The 25210-nt window shown below is 35.8% G+C and overlaps 1 protein-coding gene across 4 annotated transcripts in view; it reads right to left on the reverse strand.

Moving 5' to 3' along the window:
• Positions 1–25210, reverse strand: part of LOC115444720 (protein peste) — a 71846-nt gene that overhangs the window by 18500 nt on the left and 28136 nt on the right. For all 4 annotated transcript variants that reach the window (XM_030170606.2, XM_030170605.2, XM_030170604.2 and 1 more), the window contains exon 2: positions 12310–12450. In XM_030170606.2, coding sequence (XP_030026466.1) covers positions 12310–12429 — 120 coding nt within the window. In that variant the 5' untranslated portion in view covers positions 12430–12450. The remainder of the gene's footprint in view (positions 1–12309; positions 12451–25210) is intronic.

Below are 25210 nucleotides of genomic sequence, written 5' to 3' on the forward strand. Positions count from 1 at the left end.
CCATTTGAGAACCTTCTTTTTGAACTGCGCTTGTCATCGATATTAAAGAGTGTCATAATGCCCGCGGCACTGGCTACAGTGTTTTGTTGGTGGTAGGACATATTTTATATCAGCCCGGATAGCGACCACCGTACACAAGGTGTTAAAACCCACCATAGTGGCCCACGTAAGTGAGTCGCCGGTTCCAACAGGCCGGCATAATGGTGTCGACTGTCGAGGGGTAATCATCTCTCGTCCGTCGACCAATCGGAGCCCATGCAACGTACAGTAGAGGCAATATGCGTGCACGTATAAAAAATGTCTATCAAACTAAATCAAAGAACAGATATCGCTTATCTTCTCGCCATAATTTTAAATCAAGGATGGCACTATCACTATGGGATGCGCAGGGATTAAAAAATAGCAGTCGGCAAAGAACGTTGCATCCCTAAATACTTCTTTCACTTATTGCACCCAATATTATAAGAAGAGGACGGCATGGTAGCAAACGTTATTGGATACCTATATATAACGGCTTTATGTTGAGCACGTTTAAAGCCGCTATCCGCTTTAATACAAATGTAATCTGCCATCAGCTCTAAATAAGGTTATTGGCACCCGAAACAGATGTAAAAAAAAATTACATGGTCATTATTTTTTTTTAAATACACGGGTGATTTATTACCAGTTAGACATTCCACATAAATCTGCCTAACTAAATAAATAGAAATCTAGGTAATAGTATCTCTCTGAATTACCACTTAATGTTAATTACAGTATTTATATTACGCAGTATGCATTTATAAAACGCTTTCTTTTAAATATATGTAAGGCAAGGTCAATAGCATATAGCAATTGTGATTTTACACATGTTGCATTTTTTTTATTGCTTTGAATGTCGAGACAAGCTTGCCGTTCGCCAGATGGTAATACGACAGCCCATAAACAGTGGAAACACCATCCAACACCTTGAATTACAAAGTATTGTTAGTATTCTTCTGCGCTCGCCATCTTGAGACATGAGATGTTAAGTCTTATTATGTCCAGTAGTTACACTGGCTATAATAACATTCAAAACGGAATACAACAGTGACTACACACGGCTGCTTCCCGTATGGTGGTCCCTATCCAGGCGGACTCTTCCATATGAGAGTCTTTTTTGTTACATCCTTTTTTTAGCTTATTTTATTTTTTATTGATCCCCAGTCTAAAGTATTCCAAAAAATATTTTTTTGTGTTACACAAGAATAATATTATGGTATTTACAAAAAATGATAATTGCAATTTTACTTCTAGGTTCCGATGCTTAAAAAATAATATGTTGTTTATTTTTTTTTAAGTAAAATACAGTTAACATGTTCTAAAATTAATGTCAATTCGTAAGCTGACAGTGTTTTTTTTTTATTATTTATAAAATACTAGCTTTTGCCCGCGGCTCCGCCCGCGTTATAAAGTTTTTCAGACTAAAGTTTTCCGTTATAAAAGTAGTACTTTTCCGGGAGCCTATGTTCTTCCCAGGGTCTCAAACTGTCTCCATACTTAATTTCATCTTAATAAGTTGGATAGTTTTTGAGTTTAACACGTTCAGGCAGACTTTGTTTTATAATATATTTTTTAGAACTTTTTAAGTGAAACAATCCCGTCATACATCATTGTTATATTGATTGCATAACTTTAACCGTTTACGCAGCGCAGGCAACGGAAGCTCTCAAAACTCATAATTTTCCCCGTTTTTGCAACATGTTTCATTACTGCTCCGCTCCTATTGGTCATAGCGTGATGATATATAACTTAGAGCACTCCACAAACAAAGGACTATTCAACACAAAAATATGTTTTCAGTTCGAATCGGTAGTTCCTGAGATTAGCGATTACTGCTCCGCTCCTATTGAATATAGCGTGATGATATATAGCCTATAGCACTCCACAAACAAAGGGCTATCCAACGCAAAAAGAATTTTTCAGTTTGGACCGGTAGTTCCTGAGATTAACCATTACTGCTCCGCTCCTATTGGGTATAGCGTGATGATATATAACCTATAGCACTCCACGAACAAAGAGCTATCCAACGTAAAAATATTTTTTCAGTTTGGACCGGTAGTTCCTGAGATTAGTCTTTACTGCTCCGCTCCTATTGGGTATAGCGTGATAATATATAGCCTATAGCACTTCACGAACAAAGGGCTATCCAACGCAAGAAGAATTTTTCAGTTTGGACCGGTAGTTCCTGAGATTAGCCATTACTGCCCCGCTCCTATTGGGTATAGCGTGATGATATATAGCCTATAGCACTCCACGAACAAAGGGCTATCCAACGTAAAAAGAATGATTTGGTTTGGACCGGTAGTTCCTGAGATTAGCGCGTTCAAACAAACAAACAAACTCTTCAGCTTTATATAATAGTATAGATATCGGTAAATTAGGAATTTTATCTCTCAACACAATTTTATTACAAAATTATCTATTTTTAAATTGGATATTCGAACGTAATTATAACTATAAACTAAAGCAATCGGGCATTAAATAAATTCAGTTCTGCCGGTAAGTTAAAAAGTGTGTTATCTCTTTAGAAAAAAAAATACAGAATCACCACAATTTTTAAGCATCAAAAATTTATTTCGTTTAATACAACTCTGTCACTCTTTTTCGTGTTCTAAATACTTATTTTGAGAAAAAAAAGTAAATTCCTAATAATGTCAAATATGTTATATTGAATCAGGATAAATAATATTTATTTAAGAAAAATACTTGAGTTGTACGAAAATTCCTGTAAGTTACTTTTACAATACATCATGGTTGACGGAATTAAACTAAGTGACTCATAAGTGCACGTAATTGGAACGATTATCAATCGCATTTATTGTATTGCAGATGTGGTCTAATCGATGAGGTCCTCTCACGGAAGGAGAATGCCGAGAGGGACCGGGAGCGGTAAGGGCCCTCTAGCCGCCAGAGGGGACGTAGGAGGCGCCGGTGAGACGAATGACTGGCGTCTCCCGCCCTGTGGGTTGGGAAAATTTGGAGAATTCCACCAGCGTAACCCTTACTGTTATAAGGCGACTAATAGAGACCATCGAGGCTGGTCGGCAGAGATCTGTATGCCGATGTACGTTTGTATTTGTTTAATACATTGTTGTGACCTCTCGCCTCGTCGCCATACTGTCCACGCCAAAGACGTTCTTCGGCGCGTAAAGGCTTCTGAGCCCCCCATTACAGCAGACGGGCCGTACCAGGAGACACCGCGAAGGTGCGAACGACAATTTAGACACTTTAAACCTGCAGCCGCCCCAATGCGCCCAAGATGGCCATCGCGGAGTTTTAGTTGATATGCCGTTCGTAGGATGTATATAGCGTTAGAGATCGTCCAATGAATACCAGCTCTTCCAGCGGCTCAACATTAAGTCGTAAGGTGAACCATACAGTTACCGCAGCCGCCCTCACAATAGCTGAGCGGTAGTAATAATACACTTGTCGTAATTAAAATTATAGGTTATAGACACTACGGTTCCAGAAACATTGTCGAATGGCAGAGTGTCGGGAAACATTTACTTTGAACGATGCAAAAAGTCTTAAGTGGTGTGGCATTTAGAGTTTAAAATTTTGATCTAAAATATAGATAGATACAATTATCTAACGGAAACTTTTAAAGACAGTTAAATTATAGGTCATCATTGGATGACCTATAATTTCTGTCACTTAAGTTACAGATGTTATCATGGATACTACATTTAAATATTTGTATACTTTTGATTATTAACTTATCTTATTAATATTATAAATGGGAAGATTTGTGGAAATGTTTGTATGTCTGTTACAAGTAAACGCAGCAACTGCTGAACGGATTTGGATGAAATTTGGCACACACTCCACCTGTTGGTAAGTGCAGTAAAGTGCAATAAAATGTCGACTGATTGAGAGTTGATTACTTCTCGACAGTCGACACATTATGCCAGCCTGTTTGCACTACATATACACCGACTGATCCCGGAACACGACACTTACCTGAGCCACTATGGCGGGTTTAACACCTAGTCTACGGTAACTGCTATCAAGGCAGATATAAAAATAACCTACCACCAGCACAGATTGTTGAATGTTCATATTGCCGGCGAGAACTTTCTCGACTTGTTTTCACAACGGCAAGTTTCAAATAATACTCGCTGAGTGATGCTCCCTTGTTGGATCACTCGCCAAGGACCCTATCTCTCATTCTCTACTACTATGCGAATAATTGGCCGCACTCGTACACTAGCTATAGCCCAGCGACAAAACTATACAAAGTATATATTCGCTGCTCGATGCTCGCTAATTCGTTACCTCTACCTCTACTCGCTGTTCGTTCATCGTCGGCGGTGGGACTAAGCTCTCAAATATATTAAGATTATAGACAAAGATATGAGATATAAATTTTATTTATAACGATTATTGGTATCCTTAGTAATAAATTTAATGTTTTTAATCTGTTTAAGCTCAGTTTCAAATCAACTGACTGATTTATTTTTTATTAAAATTGTTTTAATAGCAGCCTGAGGTTCAAATATTCTTTGATAATAATTTTAATTTATGTTTAGCTGTAACCACTTGATCGTAGATGGTTTCGATTTGGCGAAATTTACGATGACGTCACAAATTTGTAAACATCTGCTATCATCTAAGTTAATGTTCATTATTTACAGACGTGTGACGTCATATCACTGAATCGACGCCGTATTCCTGATGTTATAACAGTTTATTAATTTAATAATATATATATTTTAAATAAAATACACATAAGAAATTGAAAATTAACATTATATATGAGATAAATTGACACAATTAAATAAAGTGAGATTGTTTCCAGAAAGTAAAGAAATGGCCTATTGTTAATACCAATAGAAAACAATAAAATGCTTAAAATCGTAGAAAGGCATGTAGTCTAAGACCTCTACCATGTTGAAAAATAGTTTCAGGTAAACAATAGCAGATAAAGGCCATCTTAAATATTCCTCAAACGAAAACAAAATATATAGCACACATTTATACTAAGAGCATTCAATTCATTTAAACAATTACTTATCATACGATATTGACATGTTTTGCACCACCACAACATGTACTAAAAAATATTGGCCAATTTTCCGAACATAATAATATTATCATGAACTAATATTATTAGTTATTTTTCACATGGATTACATTTACATGAATTTTCAAATGAAAGCAAATTAACAACAAAAAATAAACATTCAATGTAATATTATAGGCCCTTAAATACTATCTAATTTACGGGCGATTTGATATTAGCATAGTACTATATTTTGTGTTTGATCTATACTTGTGTAATTTATTTGTAAATCTTCCCACAACCATCACAGTGTCTTGAAGTCTCAATTATAATATCTACCTACATTTTTCAATTATACAACTATTGTAGAATGTAACTTTTGTTATGACTATTATTTTATATGTGTACTATTTTTATAAATATTTGAATGTTGTTGTTTTGTTGTTTGCTTAGTTACTCTGAAATAAACACTCGTATCAATAACATATCTTTTTTACTTAATTTTATAAATAACTCAGAACATATACACCAATTACTATATTAACAACTTTTAAAATTTTTATTCTGCGTAAATCGGATCACCGACAGCTAAAAATTTTAAAATTTTTAGTTACCTATTATTATAAAATGTAGGTAGATATTGTAACTTTGACTTCTAACTTCTTACTAACTTGCGGACCAAAACACCTCAGCCCACCACCCCCGCTCCCCAGTGGCCACGAAGGCTGCAGTCTTTGAAACGTCGGGAGAAATTGAAATATAAAAACACGATAAATTCCGAAAACTAGTTTAATTTTAATATCTGACATTCGCATAAACGTAAGAAAAAAATCGTAAAAGCAGTTAATAAATAAATACCGAAACTACTATATTTATAAAATAAGACTAAGCTAGTAATGACCTTATTCACGAAGATATAACATTATACCCATATTATTAATTTATTATGTCGACATAATGTACATTTACATAGGTTCATAACCGGTTTGCAAATTTGATTCGTCACGTGCGAATAAAGTAACAAAGCCTATTAAAGCCTATTTGAAGACATTTATTTCAATGATTTGCAAAAATTTGTTTACAAATGGTTACATTATCACATTCGGGATAATCAAACTGGTTTAATTGCGGATAATATTAGTCTGCACTTATACCAATAATCTATTAATGAGCTGTGAAGTAGTTTGTGATTGAAATATGACCTTTATGTTGATCGGAAAAGCCGTGTTTCACGAAATATTTCCGTAAGCGGTGATACTAGTCGTAGACACAACCTACAACTGGTACTATATATACCTACGTCATCAGTTGTGGATTTCATGAACCTTTAGCAACAGATTCTGCTATTTTATCGAACAGGAAATAAGATATACGATATATATACTATAGTGACGCACCCTGCCTACACCTTCGTAGATAATTGACGTGTTCGTCTATGCAGAAAACTAAACTACATAGTGACAATGCCACTAGGGCACGTGTAATTATTGCGCATGCGCATTCAGTCAACTCAACTATTTATAGCTACAAATGAAGAAGCCTCATTGGTTTGATTAAATGCTAATCCACTTTCGATTGGGTTGTCAATGAAACACATGCGTACAATTGAAGCGCGATTTAATTATTGATTCGTACTTTTGACCGGTCAATCGATTTCAATTTGTCTATTATCAATTGATGTACACCCAGACAGACATAACCGACAAGACGGTACATTACAGGTACTTCTGATATTAACAATGTGTGGATTCTTGTATAAGTTGATTTATTCAATATCAACTTCAAGTTCAAAGTATTTTTTTTAATAACATAGCCATATTGGCTCGTATTCTCAAACGTTACTTAGCTTTATGCAGAGCAATGTTGTGATAGTAAGTCTGTTTCTCAAAGTTTTCAGCCTTCGTTGTACGTAGGTAGGTATAATGGCACTGTGATTGGCTAATATTTAGATGCAACTTTACTTCAGTTGAATAAGCAAAACTTAACAAAGCTAAGGACTATGAAATGAGAGAATTTCTCAGGTGTGCAGGTTTTCCTCACGATGTTTTCCTTCACCGTTAAAGCAAACGATAATTCCCAAAGAATACACACATCATTTTAGAAAAGTCAGGTGTGTGCCTTTGGGATTTGAACCGTCGTCTCGGCAGTCCGTTCCACACCCACCTAAGCTATCGTCGCTCTCATTTTCCTTTGATTGATATCAAATTCTCAATTGCACAATAATTATCCGAAGCAGCAAACTGCAGATTAGTAGACATTGCATCGTTCGAAAACCCGTTTCGGACGAAGTATGCAACACTAGGAAGCCATTTGACTTGTAAGCGTGACCATGAACTCTACGACGTATTAGGCTTCTATTATACGAATACCGTCCAGCCGTTATGGTACAATCATTTTGTATTAATTACGCGAAGAAGTGGCGATAGCCTAGTTGGGTGTGGAACAGACTGACAAGATGAATGTCCACAGGTTCAAAACCCAGGGGTACACACTACACACCTCTGACTTGTACTAAAAATGATGTGTGTATTCTTTGTGAATTTCCGCTTGCTCTAACGTTAAAGGAAAACATCGTGAGGAAACCTGCATACCTATGAAGTTCTCAATAGGAATTTTGAGGGTGTATGAAGTCTACCAATCCGCACTAGGCCAGCGTGGTGAACTAATGCCTAATCTCTCTCAGTAGTAGAGGAGGCCTGTGCCCAACAGTGGGACAGTATATATTACAAAGCTATAATGATGTCAGAGACATATTGATATAACGGCAGGCCTAAGGTCACAGGCATTGTCGTCGCTATAGCGAGACGAGACACCCGGCAGAAGCAAAATTCAATGTAAAGTATGCACCACGCGCGAAACTCCTATAAGCGCTAGGTTTTTTCTAGGGTGAGCGTAGACCTTTCTAGGGTGGGCGCCACCCATCCTTGCCCTTCTAGCTACGCCTATAATCACTGATTCTATTTCCAATTCGGCTAGTGATATTGTGTTATACATCCAACTGATTATAACCGTAATGGTGCTATGTGTTTTAAATACACTGTGTCGGTGTCGTGGATGTGTTGTGGTAAGACTCTAAGATTAAGGGGCTAGGATTCGATCCCCGAGTCAGGTAGACATTGGGTTTTCTGATTGACATCAGCTCCGATACTGGTATTTTACACGGTGAATGGTAATACGCTCGCTATTATATGGGATCTAACATGCCTAGTGAGAGAAATGTGTTTATATTACCATCTCTATCTGTGCCTGAGATATAGAGAGCGATGCTATGCGATCAAGCCGCACGCCTGATCGCATCTCAACCAATCCGGAACACCACCAGAGTTTTAAATTACAAAGTACTGCGTGCCAGTCTACGCACGTCATCCTGCGACATGATATTTTAACTCTCAAAATGCCCTCCAAAATGGCTACAATGTCCTTTACAGCGAAGCGCACCTAATAAGACCTTTCAAAGAGTCATGAATTTACTGTACCAATATTAATTTACATACGAAGTGAGATGGGAACAAAAATAGTACCAAAAAGTGTGCACTAAATTCCACTTTAGTTTGAATCCTCATGAAGAAATCGCCATACCCTGTAGATATACATAATAGCCTAGCGTGGGTCCTTGCTGCCCAGCAAGGACAGAATGCCCAGAATGTAACATTTGCATTCTATGGCACCGGGAGTGAGAACAAAAAAAATTAAGAAATATCTACTACGCGGGCCCACCTAGCTGCTATTATATTAATATCAGCCCTGTATTATATACTATCTCTCTACTTCTACAGAGACATTAGGCCTTTTGATGAAGTAGGTACTGCTTTATGTTTTAACTCGCGAATAAAACTTTAAATCAAGTGTAAAGACTAATTTTATTGCATTATGTAAATTAATGAAAATGAAAATAATAAATAACTAAATTGAATCAAACTATGTATTTTTTTTTTGCCAATTGATTATTCCATCAAGCAACTAATACAAAAAATCAATCGCTAAATAACGCGTTAAATAAATGCTTCTTAAGATCATTTATGAAACAAATTGAATAAAAAATACATAAAAACATTGCTAATTTCAATGGCGTATAAATAATACACTTAATTGCAGCTTGTGGCTGCTTAATTAGATTTGCGAGTACGGCTTCGGTGCCCTGTGCGGGTTATTTGACTAATCGGCTTTGTAAGCCGAAAAGACAGTCGCGTTATTGACCTGAATTGTAATTTAGCTATACTAAATGAGGAGAAGAAAAATTTTATATAAACAGATATAAGTAAAATATCACACAATAATAAATTAATTTTTATAATTATTCTTATGTTTAAGCGAATGTTAGAAAATGAAATAAAACTATAGTGCGGAGATATCGCAGTTTTTAATATTATAATTTTCTACCGACGTTTCGAATACTTTGCAGACTTTATCGTCACGGGACGGACTGATCTTATTTTATATGTTACGTTTTGTACTGTTATAATCTGAGTATAATATTGCAGACATGTTTACCTATTTTGAAATTTTCCCCTACGGTTTTTTTGGTCATATATGCTTGCACGGATTTTTAGATTATTTTCCTGCTGTTTGTTATTGTGTTTGTTAGTTTTCATGTAGTTATCACACGTGAACAGGACCAGATGGGAAGTAGAATATGGGCATATATATAATATCAGTCCTATATTACATACTGTCCCCAGCTAAGCACGTGTCCCCTGTACTTTTGAGAGGTATTAGGCCTCATCCACTACGCTGCTCTAGTTGGGATTTATTTTATTGAAATCGGATATCGGAAAAGAAAGTTATCGCCATTTTAGATATTAGCAAATTACATTTAAACTTTGGTTAAATTTCTGCGCGTGCGTAACTGCTGGTATAATATTGTAATTCAAAGAAATTATTTAATACTCAGCTGGTATCATTATTGTGACAGATGTTCATAAAGATTTTATGAAAATAATATAACATTATGTAAAGGCATAAAAGGCCGATGACCCAATAATGAATTATAGATTAATTTAAAATCATTAGTTAAAAACTTGTTTAGATTGATTAATGTCAAACATTATAACACAAATGAGTTATTTCGTAAAATAGTTTATATTTTAAACTTGTTATAAATTATGAATATGTGTTTAAATGATGATAAAATTTTATCCAGTTTAATTTTTGTAATTCGCTCAGATGGCGACCATAGTAAAGACGTAAAACCCGCCATAGTGGCCCATGTAAGTGTGTCGGTTCCGAGATCAGCCAATGTCGTATACCCAGTTTTAAACAAGCCGGCATAATTTTGTCAACTGGTGAGGGCTAATGTATTCTCAGTCGTGACTATATTTGGAACCTACTCCACTTACCAGCAACATCACTGCCGAGCCGGATAAAAAAAATACCGGGCTGTTGCCACTTTCAGATCTCTTCCAGAGATAAAAATAACAAAGCTGTCTGAGTTATGTTAAATTTATGTTTAGACTAAGTCAGGTGGTATTCCCTAACCGCACGGTCAAGTACGAGCCGGCTAGTGTTTTGGCCGGATTCCTGCCCTGGGATTAGGGCGCCTAATCTCTCTCCGACGCTTTTCACTGGAGGGAGGAGGCGTTCAGGAACGGGCACCATCCGGCCCCGAAGGAGGTGGAGGCCAAGAGCGAGCCGCCGTGGAGGAGTCGCGTCTCAGGCTGGAGGCCCCGTCAGTGGGGCTTCGGGCCGTCGCGGCAGTGCGTCCCGTCTTTACACAGTGGCTGGACAGGCGCCACGGCGCGGCGACATTTAGCCTGACACAGGTGCTCACCGGGCATGGTTGCTTCGGTGAGTACCTGTGGCATATAGTTGGAAAGGAAATAAGCGCCGTGTGTCACCATGGTGACAACTGCTCGCGAGATACGGCCCAACACACGTTGGAGTCTTGCCCAGCAACGAGGAGCGCAGCGCTCTCGTTTCAGTCGTCGGAGGAGATCTCTCGCTGCCGGCCGTGGTCGCTTCCATGGTCGGCACTCGGGAGGCCTGGCGTGCGGTGGCCCACTTCTGCGAGGTGGTCCTCTCGCAGAAAGAGAGTTCCGAGAGGGATCGAGAGAGGGAGGATTCCTCTAGCCCTCAGAGGAGACGAAGGAGGCGCCGGGTGGACGACTTACCGGCGTCTTCCGCCCTGTGGAATGGGGGCGTTTGGAGAATTCCACCACGGTATCCCCTGTCTGTCGTAAGAGGCGACTAATAGGGGCCATGAAGGGAGTCGTCGGCGGGCAGCAGGGGGCTGTCCGCCCTAGTACATTTCTGTGCATCTTTTGCACATTTTCGGTTGACCCCCGAGATGGACGGCAGCGCGTAGTTGGCCTCATGCTGCCGTAGACGCCGAGGGCGTCCTTCGGTGCGCGGGGGCTTCTGCGCTTTTTAGAAAATTTGTACTTTGGCGGCTGAGCGTTGCACGAATGAAAACTCGGAAAATCGCATTTTTCCCGAACAACTATAAAGATAAAATTAAGAAGCAAAATCTCATCTAAATACAAAATTTATACAAATCCGTTCAGCTGTTTCTGCGTTTACTTCTGACAAACATACAAACGTCCTAACATCCAAACCTTTTTACAAACTTCGCATTTATGTTATTAAAATAAGACAACATTAGATTATTAGATAATTATAAATTAAAAATATTATGTCAGATACAAATTTGTTTTATTACAGCTGTTTTTTTTATATTGACTTTAGTTATCAACATCGCTTTCAGAACTGGAATCTGTAACTGAGTTTTTTCAGATGTCCACATTTTATTCATTAAAGAAAAGATTCGTAGGCGTCGGAGTCAAGTAGCAGCCTGGTCGGCTCATAAATTTTCGCACGGTTTCTAAAAAGGGACAATATTGTGTCCCCGAGTTTTTCGTGGGGACACCGGGACAAATTACCGAAAAAAGGGACGGTCCCGTTCAAAACGGGACGTCTGGTCACGTTAGGTATTCCCTAAGTAAACTATAAAAAACCATGAAATTATAAAACCATAGTGGCCCATCAGCTTGTGTGTATCCAGTTCCAACAGGCCGGCATAATTGTGTCGACTGGCGACTTACCATCAGATGCATAGGGGTCACTTTGCTGTGCCGGAATAAAAAAACTTGCGATGGTTTATTGCCCTCGTTAGTGTTAAACCACTATACGTGGTGGTTATGGACACTGACTGCGATCTTATTAAACAGACTTAATTTTTTCATTCGTCACATAATAACTGGATTAAACTATAATATATATAACATCTACAATACATAGTAATCCTAAATAGATCACTGATACCTGCAAGAGTACAATATTTTTCAACTTACCAAAGATAGAACAGAGTCGAATATAGAAGTCCAGGCCAGGGACGTAGCCAGGGCCGTGAGTGCTAACAACGCTCCCCCGCAGATCGCGATCCATCGCCAGCGTATCGTGCGTCCGCGCATCCTGCCGCTCAGACTCGCTGACTGTAACAAACACATAGCTATATAACCTCGCAAGCTTGTTTCGTGGGAGCGCCTAAATGGTGTGAAACCATTTTAAAAGATCTACAGGTTTTTAATGCATACAGCGGAATATTTTTAATAATATTTGTTTTCAATCTCATTAAAAGTGATAAAAAAATTAAATAAAAAAAAACTTTATTATTTGCTTTTTAAAGGTTTTTTTTTTAGAGGGGAAATGTAAATTTTGCGTCCTTTTTGCCATATTAATACTAAATTGATTTTTTTACAGGTTTTTATTACTAGAATAACTATTCCGTTAAAAAAGAAAATATAACACAAATATTTTAGAACTAATAAAGGAAATCCGTTTCAGCAAAAGTAAGAAATGTCGGTTACAATATTCTTCGCTAATAATCGGATTCAAATCAATTAAAAAACTTTAGTTTATCTCGATAAAACAATTAAGATTAGAGAAAACATGTTTTTTTATTTATTTTAAAGGTCACTGTAGGCCTACGTAAATATCATAAATTTGCCAATGAATAAAAAAAAAAACATACTTAATTGACTTCACATATAATAACAAGACATAGCTAAACAAATTAAAATTTCAAAGCGCCCTTACACAATTATGTTAATTTATTTCTTCACATACTTAATTAAAAAAATACAGATTTACTTTATTTCTCACAAAAAAAAAACAATTCAACTTAACGTGTATAGGCGATTTGAAATTTAAAATTTGTTCATCTACTTTTGTGGCTGTTTGTACATAACTTAGAAGTTGCTTTTCCCTCGAAACGGTTCAGGGAATATATTTACTTTGGTATTATTACCATATTTTGAATAGTTTATGTCATAAATTAAACAAATTTATTATTATATCCTTCTGGTATTGTGCCTGTTTATAGCCGGTGTGGATGCTTACAGATACCACACTAACTCTTTTAACGACTGTCTTACAAAAAATATTCTGCCTTTAGAAGACTAGGTCGCAGAAACATAAACCTAATTGGTTTTTCGATGTTATCTATGTACTAACAAATACTATTGTAATTTTCTTAAGCATGTTAAGTACTGGTGGTAGGTCTCAAATATTTGAGAGTCCAAAAATGTATCAAGGTATTAATAATACTACCATATCGTTTGTACAAAATCAAATACAAACACACATCGTCCCTGTATCCACGAAGGGGTAGGCAGAAATGCAACCAGGGCTCCTAATTTTTCAAGAAAATTGTTCATAAATTATAAACCGATTGAACGCATGAAAATAGAAAAAGTAGAAAAAAAAACGGCATCAAAATCGAATTACTCGTTCGGGAAGTGCGATGCCACAAACAGACATACGGATATTTCTCATAACATTTTAAACTTAATGGTTTGTCTAATTTAATTTATTTTAAAAACAATTGATAGAATTTCTTACACTGAATTAACATATATTGGTTTCCATTGTAAAAAATAATTGGTAAAGTACGAATATCTAGTAATAGGTAACTAATCTTGATTAAAAACTAATTTAATTATAAAATCTATTTAACGGAATGTCTGGTAATAAACATTGCAAATAATATAGCAGATATTATATCTGCAATAAAAAAAATAATAAGTAATATTATACATATCATAATGAATAAAATATTTAAATGAGTAACAAGTGCTCTTAAAAATAATATGTGTAATCATTATTTAAAAAAGATCAAGATTATAAGGCAATAAAATGAACACGCATGGATAGCGTGGCTGTAGAATTCGTTTTCTTTTGCCTATGAATATTTTTAACTCTCTTGTGTCACATTTTAGGGATAGTTATTGCTCCGACTTACTTTATATAATGTTAAACATGAAAATCATATGAAGACTTTCCTTAGGCCTTAACTTTTCATTAAAACACTATTAATTACGAGGCTTTATGGGCTAGAACCCTTTGCCTTCCCAATAAAAAATGAAAACTTAAACAAATGGGGATAATTAGGTATTTTTTTTTTCTCCCGACGTTTTGAAGACTGCAGCCTTCACTTCACAGGGCGCACTAAGGTGTTGGTCGTCCGCAAGTCAATTACAATATCTACCTACACTTTCATAGATATGTAATGCCTAATCTATAAACTTCATGATTAGTATTGTTGCCAACTAATATTGTATGCAATATTTTTATATGGTGATTATCGTTTTACTGGCAACATTCTCTGGTTCACTCTTTCTGACGTAGACATGTTTTTATTTTGCTCAGAATATAAGTATTATCTATATACGGTGAGCTAATCATTTCACATTTCGTCAAACTCATTGACCGGATTGCTCAGTGGATACCATACGGTCAATATACTGTTATCGGAGTATGCGACCTGCACCTCCACAGCAATGATTGGCAGAACACAATTAATTGTATGACAAATTTTGCAATCATTTAATTATCCACTTTGTTTTGCTACTTATTTTTAAACTGGGCTGTAAACATAAGCTATACTAATATAAAGAGGAAATTTTTCAGTTTCTTTGTAATATTATATGGTATAATGTCTGCAATTATCAATTACATTACTTAATGTAACTTGCTATTAGTGAAAGAATTTTCAAAATCGGTTCAATAATTGAAGAAGTCTGCTTGCTATATTTTTGTCCTGAACAGATACTTATAAAGCGGGTAGGTATTTTAGGAATAAGTATTTCAGGCAAGCGGAATCGAGGACAAATGCTAATATATTACATAAAGAAGAGTTTATAAATCTGTTAGAATATAAAGTATGAAATTTTATTATAAAAAAACCGGTTTTTTCCCATTAGGTAACTATATTGTCTGTGTATTTTTAAAATAAAAATATGTTGAATACTTAGCAAATCCTGTTAAAACGAGATAAGTGCTTTAGTGCAGATTTTACTATAAAGCTAAGTGAAACACAAATTATCATAGACTACAAATGTCCAAGAAAAGCCGTGGAATAATTGGTAAATAAAAAGCGGCGATAGCATAATCGGGAGAGGAACGGACTGTCGAGACGAATATCCGCAAGTTCAAAACCCAAGGGCACACACCTCTGACTTACCTAAAGTTATAAGTGTATTATTGGTAAATTACCGCTTGCTTCATATTCAAATTAAATTATACACCCATGGGAGAAATTACATAATAGCTATGCACTAGTAGGATACTATAATCATTTGACACATGTTTTATAGTGCGGTAGACGGTTTAATGAATCGTCAATTTAATAAATCAAGCAAACGGCACGCTCGTCTCGTCATTCAAAGCAATAAAAAAATCTTCTCATCTCTTCTCAAGGTTTTTATATTATAATTTTCTCCCGAGGTTTTGAATATTGCAGCCTTCGTGGTCACGGAGGACTGAGGATCATCCGAAAAGTCAGTTATAATATCTACCTACATTTTACAAAGTTTTGTATAAGTATAACATTTTTCTAAGACGTTCCCCGTGGTAGAGCAATGGACGCCCAAAAACCTTATAAATCCTCCATTCTTTCTTTAGGCAGCAAAGTTTGATCCCTTTATTGAGGATGATGAAGCAGTAGTCAAGACTCCGACTTATTTATCACCATATCTATATACATACATATCAAAACCATGCTATCAAAGATGATCACACGCCAGCGGACGGTCAAGGCGTACTTAATAAGGAAACATTACTTAAAATTTATAGCTTAATAGATCCTGTCAACGCGCGCCAACAAAAAGATTATGCATCAACTACATACAAGCTTAATAGAGAACGGAATGTATGTATGATGTTTAGCCCACAAGCAGTAGTGATACATTTAGAACTTGGGCAGTCCGCAAATACTAATCTACTTCGAAAAACGAACGTCGTAACGAAAAAATGACGAATTTCGAATTTAACTCTACTACCAAATTACTTCGGATCCGTCACCATTCCGTAGCTTACTTTAGTGGTAGGATCAATTCCCCGTTTTTTTTTTTTTTTTGGAGAAAGCATTAGAACTTTGTCCTCGCAGATAGTTTTAAAAAATATAACTCCAAGTTCTTACAAATTCCATGTCTGAAATATTGCGATGAACGGATCGGATCCGTCGTCGAATCCGTCATCGGATCCGTAACACTTCGTAGTAACAAAATGTGCGATCCGTCATTCGAAACTACGGATTTCGTTTTTCGAAGTAGACTCTCTGGCAACACTTGTGTTATACCAGAAGTGGCGAACCAATGGGCACGCGACAAAATAAATCGGGCACGCGAGTACATGTCAAACATTGTAAATGCATCTTTATTTAGGCTTCACAAGGCTTAATATCAGGTGCCATAAAGCCATTCTGCCAAATCCTGTCAAAAAAAGACATAGGTCATAAAAATTGTCGCTAAAAAGGGTCACTCATATAGGCAAAATCGGTCCTGGATGGCGAGTTATACATCCTATTTCGACGATCCTATGCCCACATGATGGATAAAAGGACATGTTTGGCACATATGCATATTTATGCCGGCATTTTGGATATAAATATCATTGGCATAAATACAAAAATGTCGCGTTATTGCTACGTAATACAGGCCGCGTGTCAAATTGTAAATGTGATTTGAATGCGTAGTTTGTATTCGACACGTGTTACGATATTACATGTATTTGTCTAAGGCGCGTAAATGTGACGTGAGACAGGAGGCAAAAGATAAGTAAAATCTATAATGGAATACGTGAAAAATAGAATATTTTGCTATTTAATTTTGACAATTTATTCCATACGTAATATAAATAAAACGAAACGAAAGCCCTTTTAAAAAACAGTGAGAAAATTAGTTAAAAAAATAAAAAAGGATTTGAAATTTCGAATATTGCAATGTGTACGAATGACCGTGGGATAACACGAACTGTTTCTTTAGCGCGCATCATGATTCCTGATGACGTCACAAGATAGTAAATGTTACCACGTTTCTCGTTTTTGGACGTTTAATTATCAACACAATACAGCATATAATCGAAGGAAATCACTTTACATCAATTACATGAATGAAAATACATATTTAAATCGCATTTCTAAAAAGATTTTCATCCCTTTTAAATTTTTTAATAAATAAAGCTGAAGAATGAATGGCCTATTTATCAAGAAAGCCTATAGGTTATAGAACATCACGATATGACCAATTGAAGCGGGGCATCAATGAAAAATGTTGCAAAAACGGTGCAAATTTTATCCTTTGAGAGTTTCCGTTGCGTGCGCTGCGTAAACGGTTAAAGTTACGCAACAATAACTTATGACAGAATTGTTAATCTTAAAAATTTCTAAAAATATATTATGAAACAAAGTCCCCCATCACATCTGTTTGCTTCTCTAAACGCGATAAACCCAAAAACTACCCAACGGACTTCGTTGAAATTTCGTATGGGGATAGTTTGAGACCCTGGGGAGAATGTAGGCTATTTTCTATCCTGGCAAAGTATATAGCGGTTTTTTATATCTATATTAACAAGAACGCAGTATGTTTCCACGTGTTGGGTTCTAGGTCTGATCCTCTTTGTGTAATGGGCATTGCTATTTCAAACTCAGGGTTCATGTCACAGAAGCGACTTCTATTAAATTAATAAAGATGGATTGATAGATATCCAGTTCGACACGCACATTCACTAATAAATTGAACACACACGACGCCTTTATCCTTGACAGGGTAGGCAGAGGCAACCACTTTTCGTCAAATGTGTTCTGATCTGATAGGTGACGAGCCTATACGACTCCAGGCTGATACTGACCAAAAAACCTAGTATGACTGCACGACTCATGGACAAAACCCAGGACCTCAGACCGGTGTCTTATCTCGTAACTTTGCCACTTCGGTAGTCATAAATTTGGTCCGATAAGTAATGTTAATCTTTCTCATCTTTTTTATTTCTTCTTTTCTACCAGCCCGAGCTGGCTTTTGTGTTAAATACCTATTACAATTCATAGGTAAATAACCAAAGATTACTAGTATACAATACGAATAAGCTGTGATTTATTAATAAAAAGTTGCGATCCAAAAACAAAACTATATGTCGTTTTGTACGTATATCTCCTTCTTTATAGTTTTACATATATTTTATGTCCAATATAAAATATCTTTAAGTATACAAATGACATTATTTAATATTAATTAAATATTCTCATGTACCTTGACTTATCATAAGTGTAACTATCTGTTGAAGCATTTTCTTTGGTTATGGTTCTGGTTGTGTGTTCCTTTTCTCGCACTTAGCCTGTAAAGTGGTCGAGCCATTGTGCGTGACATGCGCCATTTTTTTTTTAAATATATCTACCACAGCATTATTTGTAACATCTTTTTTCAGCGTAAGAAATGCAGTGTAACGTCAATAGGTAGTTTAAAGTCTTGTGTGACATTACTTGCAGTCCCTGACATTGCCAGCCGAACTAGATCGTCTCTTCGTTCATAAACGAAAATGTCTATTACTACAAATATACCGAAATAGATTTTTTACGATTCACGACATACAAGACTTCGAGATGACATTAGACCAAATATTAATATTAATAAAGTCATAACATTCATTAAAATATTTGGATTTATTGCATCCATAATGTCCATTCATATTTAATAATGTTTATTCAATAGTTATATAACTGGTAGCATTTATGTATTGTACACAAATAATCATTCTCAATATTATGCAAATAATTTGATAAATAGAAAAATATGCAAGAAAATAGCATATCTGATGAATGATTTTTTACATTAATTTGAGTAGATTTTCGCGCTAATTTAAAATATATGCTGTCGCCGTAGTGTACGATCCAAAAAAAATATAAAAAATATTCTGAATAAAATTTTCTTTCATATTATTTTTGGAGAACTATTCTTAATAAACAGCTATCATATTTATGTTCGGGTTTCCGTGATATCTCGCTTCGGTACTGCGAATATCCTGATGAAGCATTCCACTTACTCTTCTCTTATGTAACCGAGTTTTTTTAAAACAATCGATATGGCCATTAAGTTATTTATAAACACTCATGCTGAATTCAAGTCGCTTAAAGTGTATCGTCAACTGTTCAACGCGCTGCCGCCATCAGACTATCTATTTCCAAAAATATTCTCACTACCCAAGCGTACTCTGCCATTTCTCGATAGCTGTCATATGATTCATGATATTTATAAATCGCACCCTATAAGGACCTAACTCAAACAAGACGATTTGTGGGAAACGATTAAAAAAGAGTTGAAAACAATATAAAAAGCATTGTGTTAGACAGTCGTTGAAAGTGAGGATCTGTTTCTATTCTATAATTTTGTATTTCTCGTCATAAAAGCATGCTTTGTAAGGTCAGAAAACAACAAACTCAGAAAATATATAAATTTTGTGTTAGGTCACTTTAGTTCTAATGGAGCGAAATGTTCTTAGAATAAAACATAGCCCATAATACATTTTAGAATAGAACTTATAATATAAAAGGTTATCGCGTAAACAATCTTGCCTACTTCAATATTAAAATAGTTACACTGTCATAATATTCTAAGTTATTTAAAGACCAATAACTTTACAGCAGTAGCAATATCCAGACCCCGGGGAATGCAATGGATTACTTAATCACGTCTTCCTAGACCTTGGGTTGAATTCTATATGATACTGCGTGGATTCCCCGTGGTTTCTAAACAAGGATTCAGTTATAATACTACACTAATACCACAGAAAATATTTTTTTAAGGCGGGTTGTAAGCTCTTATCAGACTGACGAATTACGAGTGAATTGAAGAGAGCGGAAGCCCAGCGTATTGGCCGCGAATTCGTAGCGAACACGCTGCGGGTGCGAAACGTCTTCGTTTCATCGACAGAAACTGCCGCGAGTCAGTTGCAGTCGTATATTAGAATCGTACTCAAATTAATACTGTCAAAGTAATGCCGTCTGCCGTCGCCATCTGTCGCATTTCGAGAAATCGCAGCTTAATGGTATCACTAAAACTACTTGACCGATTCTAAAACGATCTGAAACTAATAGAAAGCCAAACTGTTCCTGTATGAAAACTATATTATTCAGGAAAGAATTTCTATACGAAGTGGGCAGCGTGCACTAGCTTTATTAATATGTTGCTTAAGGGTTCTGTTAATAACTTGCGTTAACTTTGTAGAGTTTTATTTAGAAAGTGTTTTGTTTTTATTATTCCGCGCGGAATCCAATCGACGTAGAATAGGGATGTTGGTTGCGAATTGCTGTCCCTGTGCGTGGTCTCCGGGGAGTGTCACGTTCAGCCTTGAGGCTTCGTATCGATGACGAGAATACGACGTAGGTCTATTATTTCTATTAAAGGATACTTTTAACTCACAAACGGATATGAAAATCGTTTTTCGGGTTAAAAGGAATATAAATTATGATGTAGAGAGAAGGAAGCTTTCTTCTTTTAATACAAAGTGATCCCATTACACCTGAAGGCCAGCAAAGTGGGATCCGAAAGATGTCAACTAGAATTTTCCATATAACTGTATAAATGACATATCAAGTAACAATTTTTTTTTTATAAATGACTACGTACTAAGTAAAAAAGAAACAGAAAAAAATATACTACGAATTGAAAACCCCCGCCGTTTTTTGAAGTTGGTAAAAAAAATTAAATTGCACCGAAATAGCTTTCAACGTGTTTTTAATTGGACTGAGTATGCTTAAACATACCAAATACTTTTCAACATCATTTGTGGATTATTATTTGTGGCAGCTGGATTTTTCCATGTATAATACAAATCATGTGGATTGGTTGATGCTGCTGATTTGCTGAACAGTAAAGAGTCAAATTTAAATTAATTACTTATTAAATATTAATAACTTAGTTTTGCATATTTTGTGGGTTAGTGCCTTTTGACATAACTAGGACCAATAGTGCTTGATCTTTTGGAACAAACATTCGTCTAATTCAGTACTTCCCAATCTTTTTTAGGCCACGCCCCACCTTACCATTTCTAAAGTTTTTATGCCCCCCATACACAATTTTTAATCTTAAAAAAATATTTTGTTCCCTTAAGAAATATAAATGATAAGTTTTAGGAAGAAATCACTATGAAATTTTTATCAAAATATCCTAAGTAAAATTTCAAAACATATAATGAAAAACAGAAATTTTTTTTAAATTGCCTTTACTATCAAGTTGCCCGTCTGTGGGGCGTGGACCCCACGTTGGGAAACACTGGTCTTCATGCTATAATGTATGTAGGCTCATGCTTGTAACACTATATCCCTCCTAACCACAGTGCGGTCAATGTTGACTTGTCTCGAGTATTCTAGTCAGGTAGAAAAATAACATCGGAACAAAGATTTAGATACGTTTTCACCGATTTCAATTGTTTTGGTGACTCCTGCGCAGATTCGGCATTTTTTTAAAATGTTGCAGCGGCTGAGATAAAAAATATTTATATACATATAAAAAACTACTTAGTAATTTATAATAAAAAATAATTAGTTATAGACAAAGAAGAACTTATAAATTTATCCGATACTAAGTAATAATAATCAAAATATTTGTAGTGGCCATAAGAGGTGGTGGATGGGCTACCCACGGCCTCGTTTTTGGGGGAGCTTCGCGCTGCTAGGAATAGGAATAAAAAAAATACCCTCCTTCAGCCGTCGGGTAAAGGATCTCTTGACCGCCACTTCCAAATATAACCGGCGTTTAAAATAGGTCATCTTGATAGTTATCATTCCCGCCTGTCTTTCCGTGTATACCGGTTTAGCCCGCTCACGGATAACCTTTGCGATAAAAAGTAATGTTATAGGTGACTCTGGAGGTCAGAGTTCATAGGGCCTGTTTTTTTTATTTTAAACCAGCAAAACTTGTATTTTCAAAACTTGAAAAGTAACTATTGTGGTCAGTGACAAAGTTAATGTATTTTTTATCGCTTTACTAGCTTTTGCTCGCGACTTCGCCCGCGTGAAGGAGTTTTCCAGGATAAAACTCCCGCTACATATTTTCCGGGATAGAAAGTAGCCTTAAACTTAAACTATCTCCATACCAAATTTCATAAAAATCCATTCAGTAGGTTTTGACAAAATCGATAATATACAAACAGACAGAAAAGGGGACTTTGTTTTATAATGTGTATAGATAAATATTTCTTCAACTTAAGACCTTGAGTACTAGTTTTTGATAATCGGTTCATGAAAACACTGATAAACTACTTTCATCGATTTTTTGTGCGGGCACGGAAAATCTCATTACACCTGATGGTAAGTGGAGTGGAGTCCAATAGAATGTCGACTGACGAGAGATGATTACCCTTGGACAGTCGACACAATTATGCCGGCCTGTTGGAACCGAATATACACATTACACAGGCTAATCCCAGAACGCGACACACTATGGCGCCACTATGGCGGGTTTAAACACCTTGTATGCGATGGTGTCGATATCCACGCGGATGAAGTATATCCTACCAACACTTTCGCCCGAAATTAATAATGTATCTACTATCCAAGACAGAAACCTATCTTAGATTGCCGACTATCTTTCGATTGGTCTCCTATCGGCATGCCGATATCCTAACTCGCCTATCCTTGCTTGCCTTCAACGATAGATCGCTGGCAATCCTTTCCAGATGCGTTCCCTCCTGACCATTCCATTTTATGCAGAATATTCCATTCGTAAAAAAAATACTTTTTGTATTTTCCATACAAACTATTCGTTTCAATATTTGCCTAATTGCGACTTGGAGTAATAAAAAAATATTTTATGTATTTTAGCCCTCAAAAGAAATAATTAATAATTAGTACATGTCATATTTAAGATACAAACTTTTTAATTAGTTTCAAAATGGAACGTGAGTAATGTGGTTGCTGACATATTTTGACACTGAAGTTATAACATTGTTCATAATATATTAATAAATCTTTAAAGGATTTAGTTTTTAGTATGAAGTACGCAGTAAACTTGGTGCCATATAATAATAATTGGACTCTGTACACATTATCCAGTGTTAGGGAACAAATTACAATTCCGTTATACATAATTGTTGCATAACTTTAACCGTTTATGCAGCGCACGCAACGGAAGCTCTCAAAAGTTATCAATTTTAGCCGTTTTTGGTCCCATTGGTCATAGTGTGATGATATACATATACTCTATAATAGCCATCCTCAATAAATGGGCTATCCAACACTACAAGAATTTTTCAATTCGAACCGGAAGTTCCTGAGACCAGCGCGTTCAAACGAACATACTCTTCAGCTTTATATAATAGTATAGATAATGTATGGAAATTTTGCCTGTTTCTATGTTTTAACTTTCAACTAATAAAACTATGTTAATTTGTAATTATTATTTTGAATTACAAATGTAGATAAGCAATAAAATAAATAGCAGTGATTGTAAAGGTATTTTATTTTACTAAGTAAAGAAGTTATTTGTTAAGGCGATACCTCAAGGTCCATTTTCATACATTTTGTTTCGGCTTTAATCTGGGTAACTAAACAAGTATTGGCAAGTAAAGAATTTAAATTCACGTCTAGTTAGTGATTAGTTCTCGCAGTTGAAGAAAAATGTAAAAATAATTAATAATCATGGATATTTCTGCCTTTAAAATTTCGTCATATTAAATTTTAAAGGCCGAAATATCCATGATTATTAATTATTTTTACGTTTTTCTTCAACTGCGAGAACTAATCACTAACTAGACGTGAATTTAAATTCTTTACTCGCCAATACTTGTTTAGTTACCCAGATTAAAGCCGAAACAAAATGTATGAAAATGGACCTTGAGGTATCGCCTTAATGCTGTTCTTTCTCCAACATCTTGATTCTCTATATTGTTCTCATAATTAATAATATCAGCAGTGGATAATTCCACTTGGGTTGGAATTTCCTCTAGCCTGTGATTCCGACAAATATTGTGCAAAACTGCAGTTGCAATTATTATTGTTTGAACTTTAGGTAAAGATAAACGCAATGTCAATGCAATCACAGGGAAGCGACGTTTCCATGTACCAAATGTCCTGAAAGAGATAATATAAATATTTCCTATTCCTCAGCAAAAGTTGATGGAATGGAGAAACACCATAGTTCCTGAAAAAACGATGCAATTGCCCCTTGTTAGTACCTATCTAATAGTTCGGTAGGTACGGTATTTTTGTAAATAATGTCAAAAATTATTTACCTTGTACATAGAAGTAACACGAATATACGAGATCAGTTTAACTAACAATGATTGGCAAGCAGATTTCGAAAGCCTAATCCAAACGTGAAATCAAACTCATCCAGGGTCTGCATGTAGTTAACTCTTTTCATTACCCGTGATGAAGCGCGACTTTCAGTTTCGCTATCAGTATCGCTAGTCCCTCCAAATCATTGTCGTCACTGTCACTAGAGAATATGGATATATCCATTGCCTTTTCGTTTCCCTTAAAATCAGTGTAAGCGATATTCAAAACATATGGAGTAAACTGAGGAATTGGTCCGATTGGAAAATGCGATTGTTTACAACAATCAAATCAAATGTCAAAACGGGTAGATAGAGTATTGGCAAGCGTAAACTGTCATTTTCAAACAGAGGGTAATCTATGATCTGTAATCCGTCCTCTCAAAGATCGATTATTGCTAGAGATAGCTTACTGAATCTATGGATTGGTTATTGGCATGCTTTATCCATAAAAACGAATGAATTATCAATCTTAGATGGCATACATTGGATTAGGATTGGTTATTAATTTCGGGCGAAGATCTGTGAAACGTCACAAAAGTAAGTGAATTACTTAAATTTTCTACGCATAAGTTGTTTACTAATCCGTATAATATATGGTTTTTATAACTTGAAGACAAGGAGCAAGATAGGTGAAAATAGGGAATA

Source organism: Manduca sexta, chromosome 24 (assembly GCF_014839805.1).
Source record: "Manduca sexta isolate Smith_Timp_Sample1 chromosome 24, JHU_Msex_v1.0, whole genome shotgun sequence".
In the NCBI taxonomy this organism is placed as follows: Eukaryota; Metazoa; Arthropoda; class Insecta; order Lepidoptera; family Sphingidae; genus Manduca; species Manduca sexta.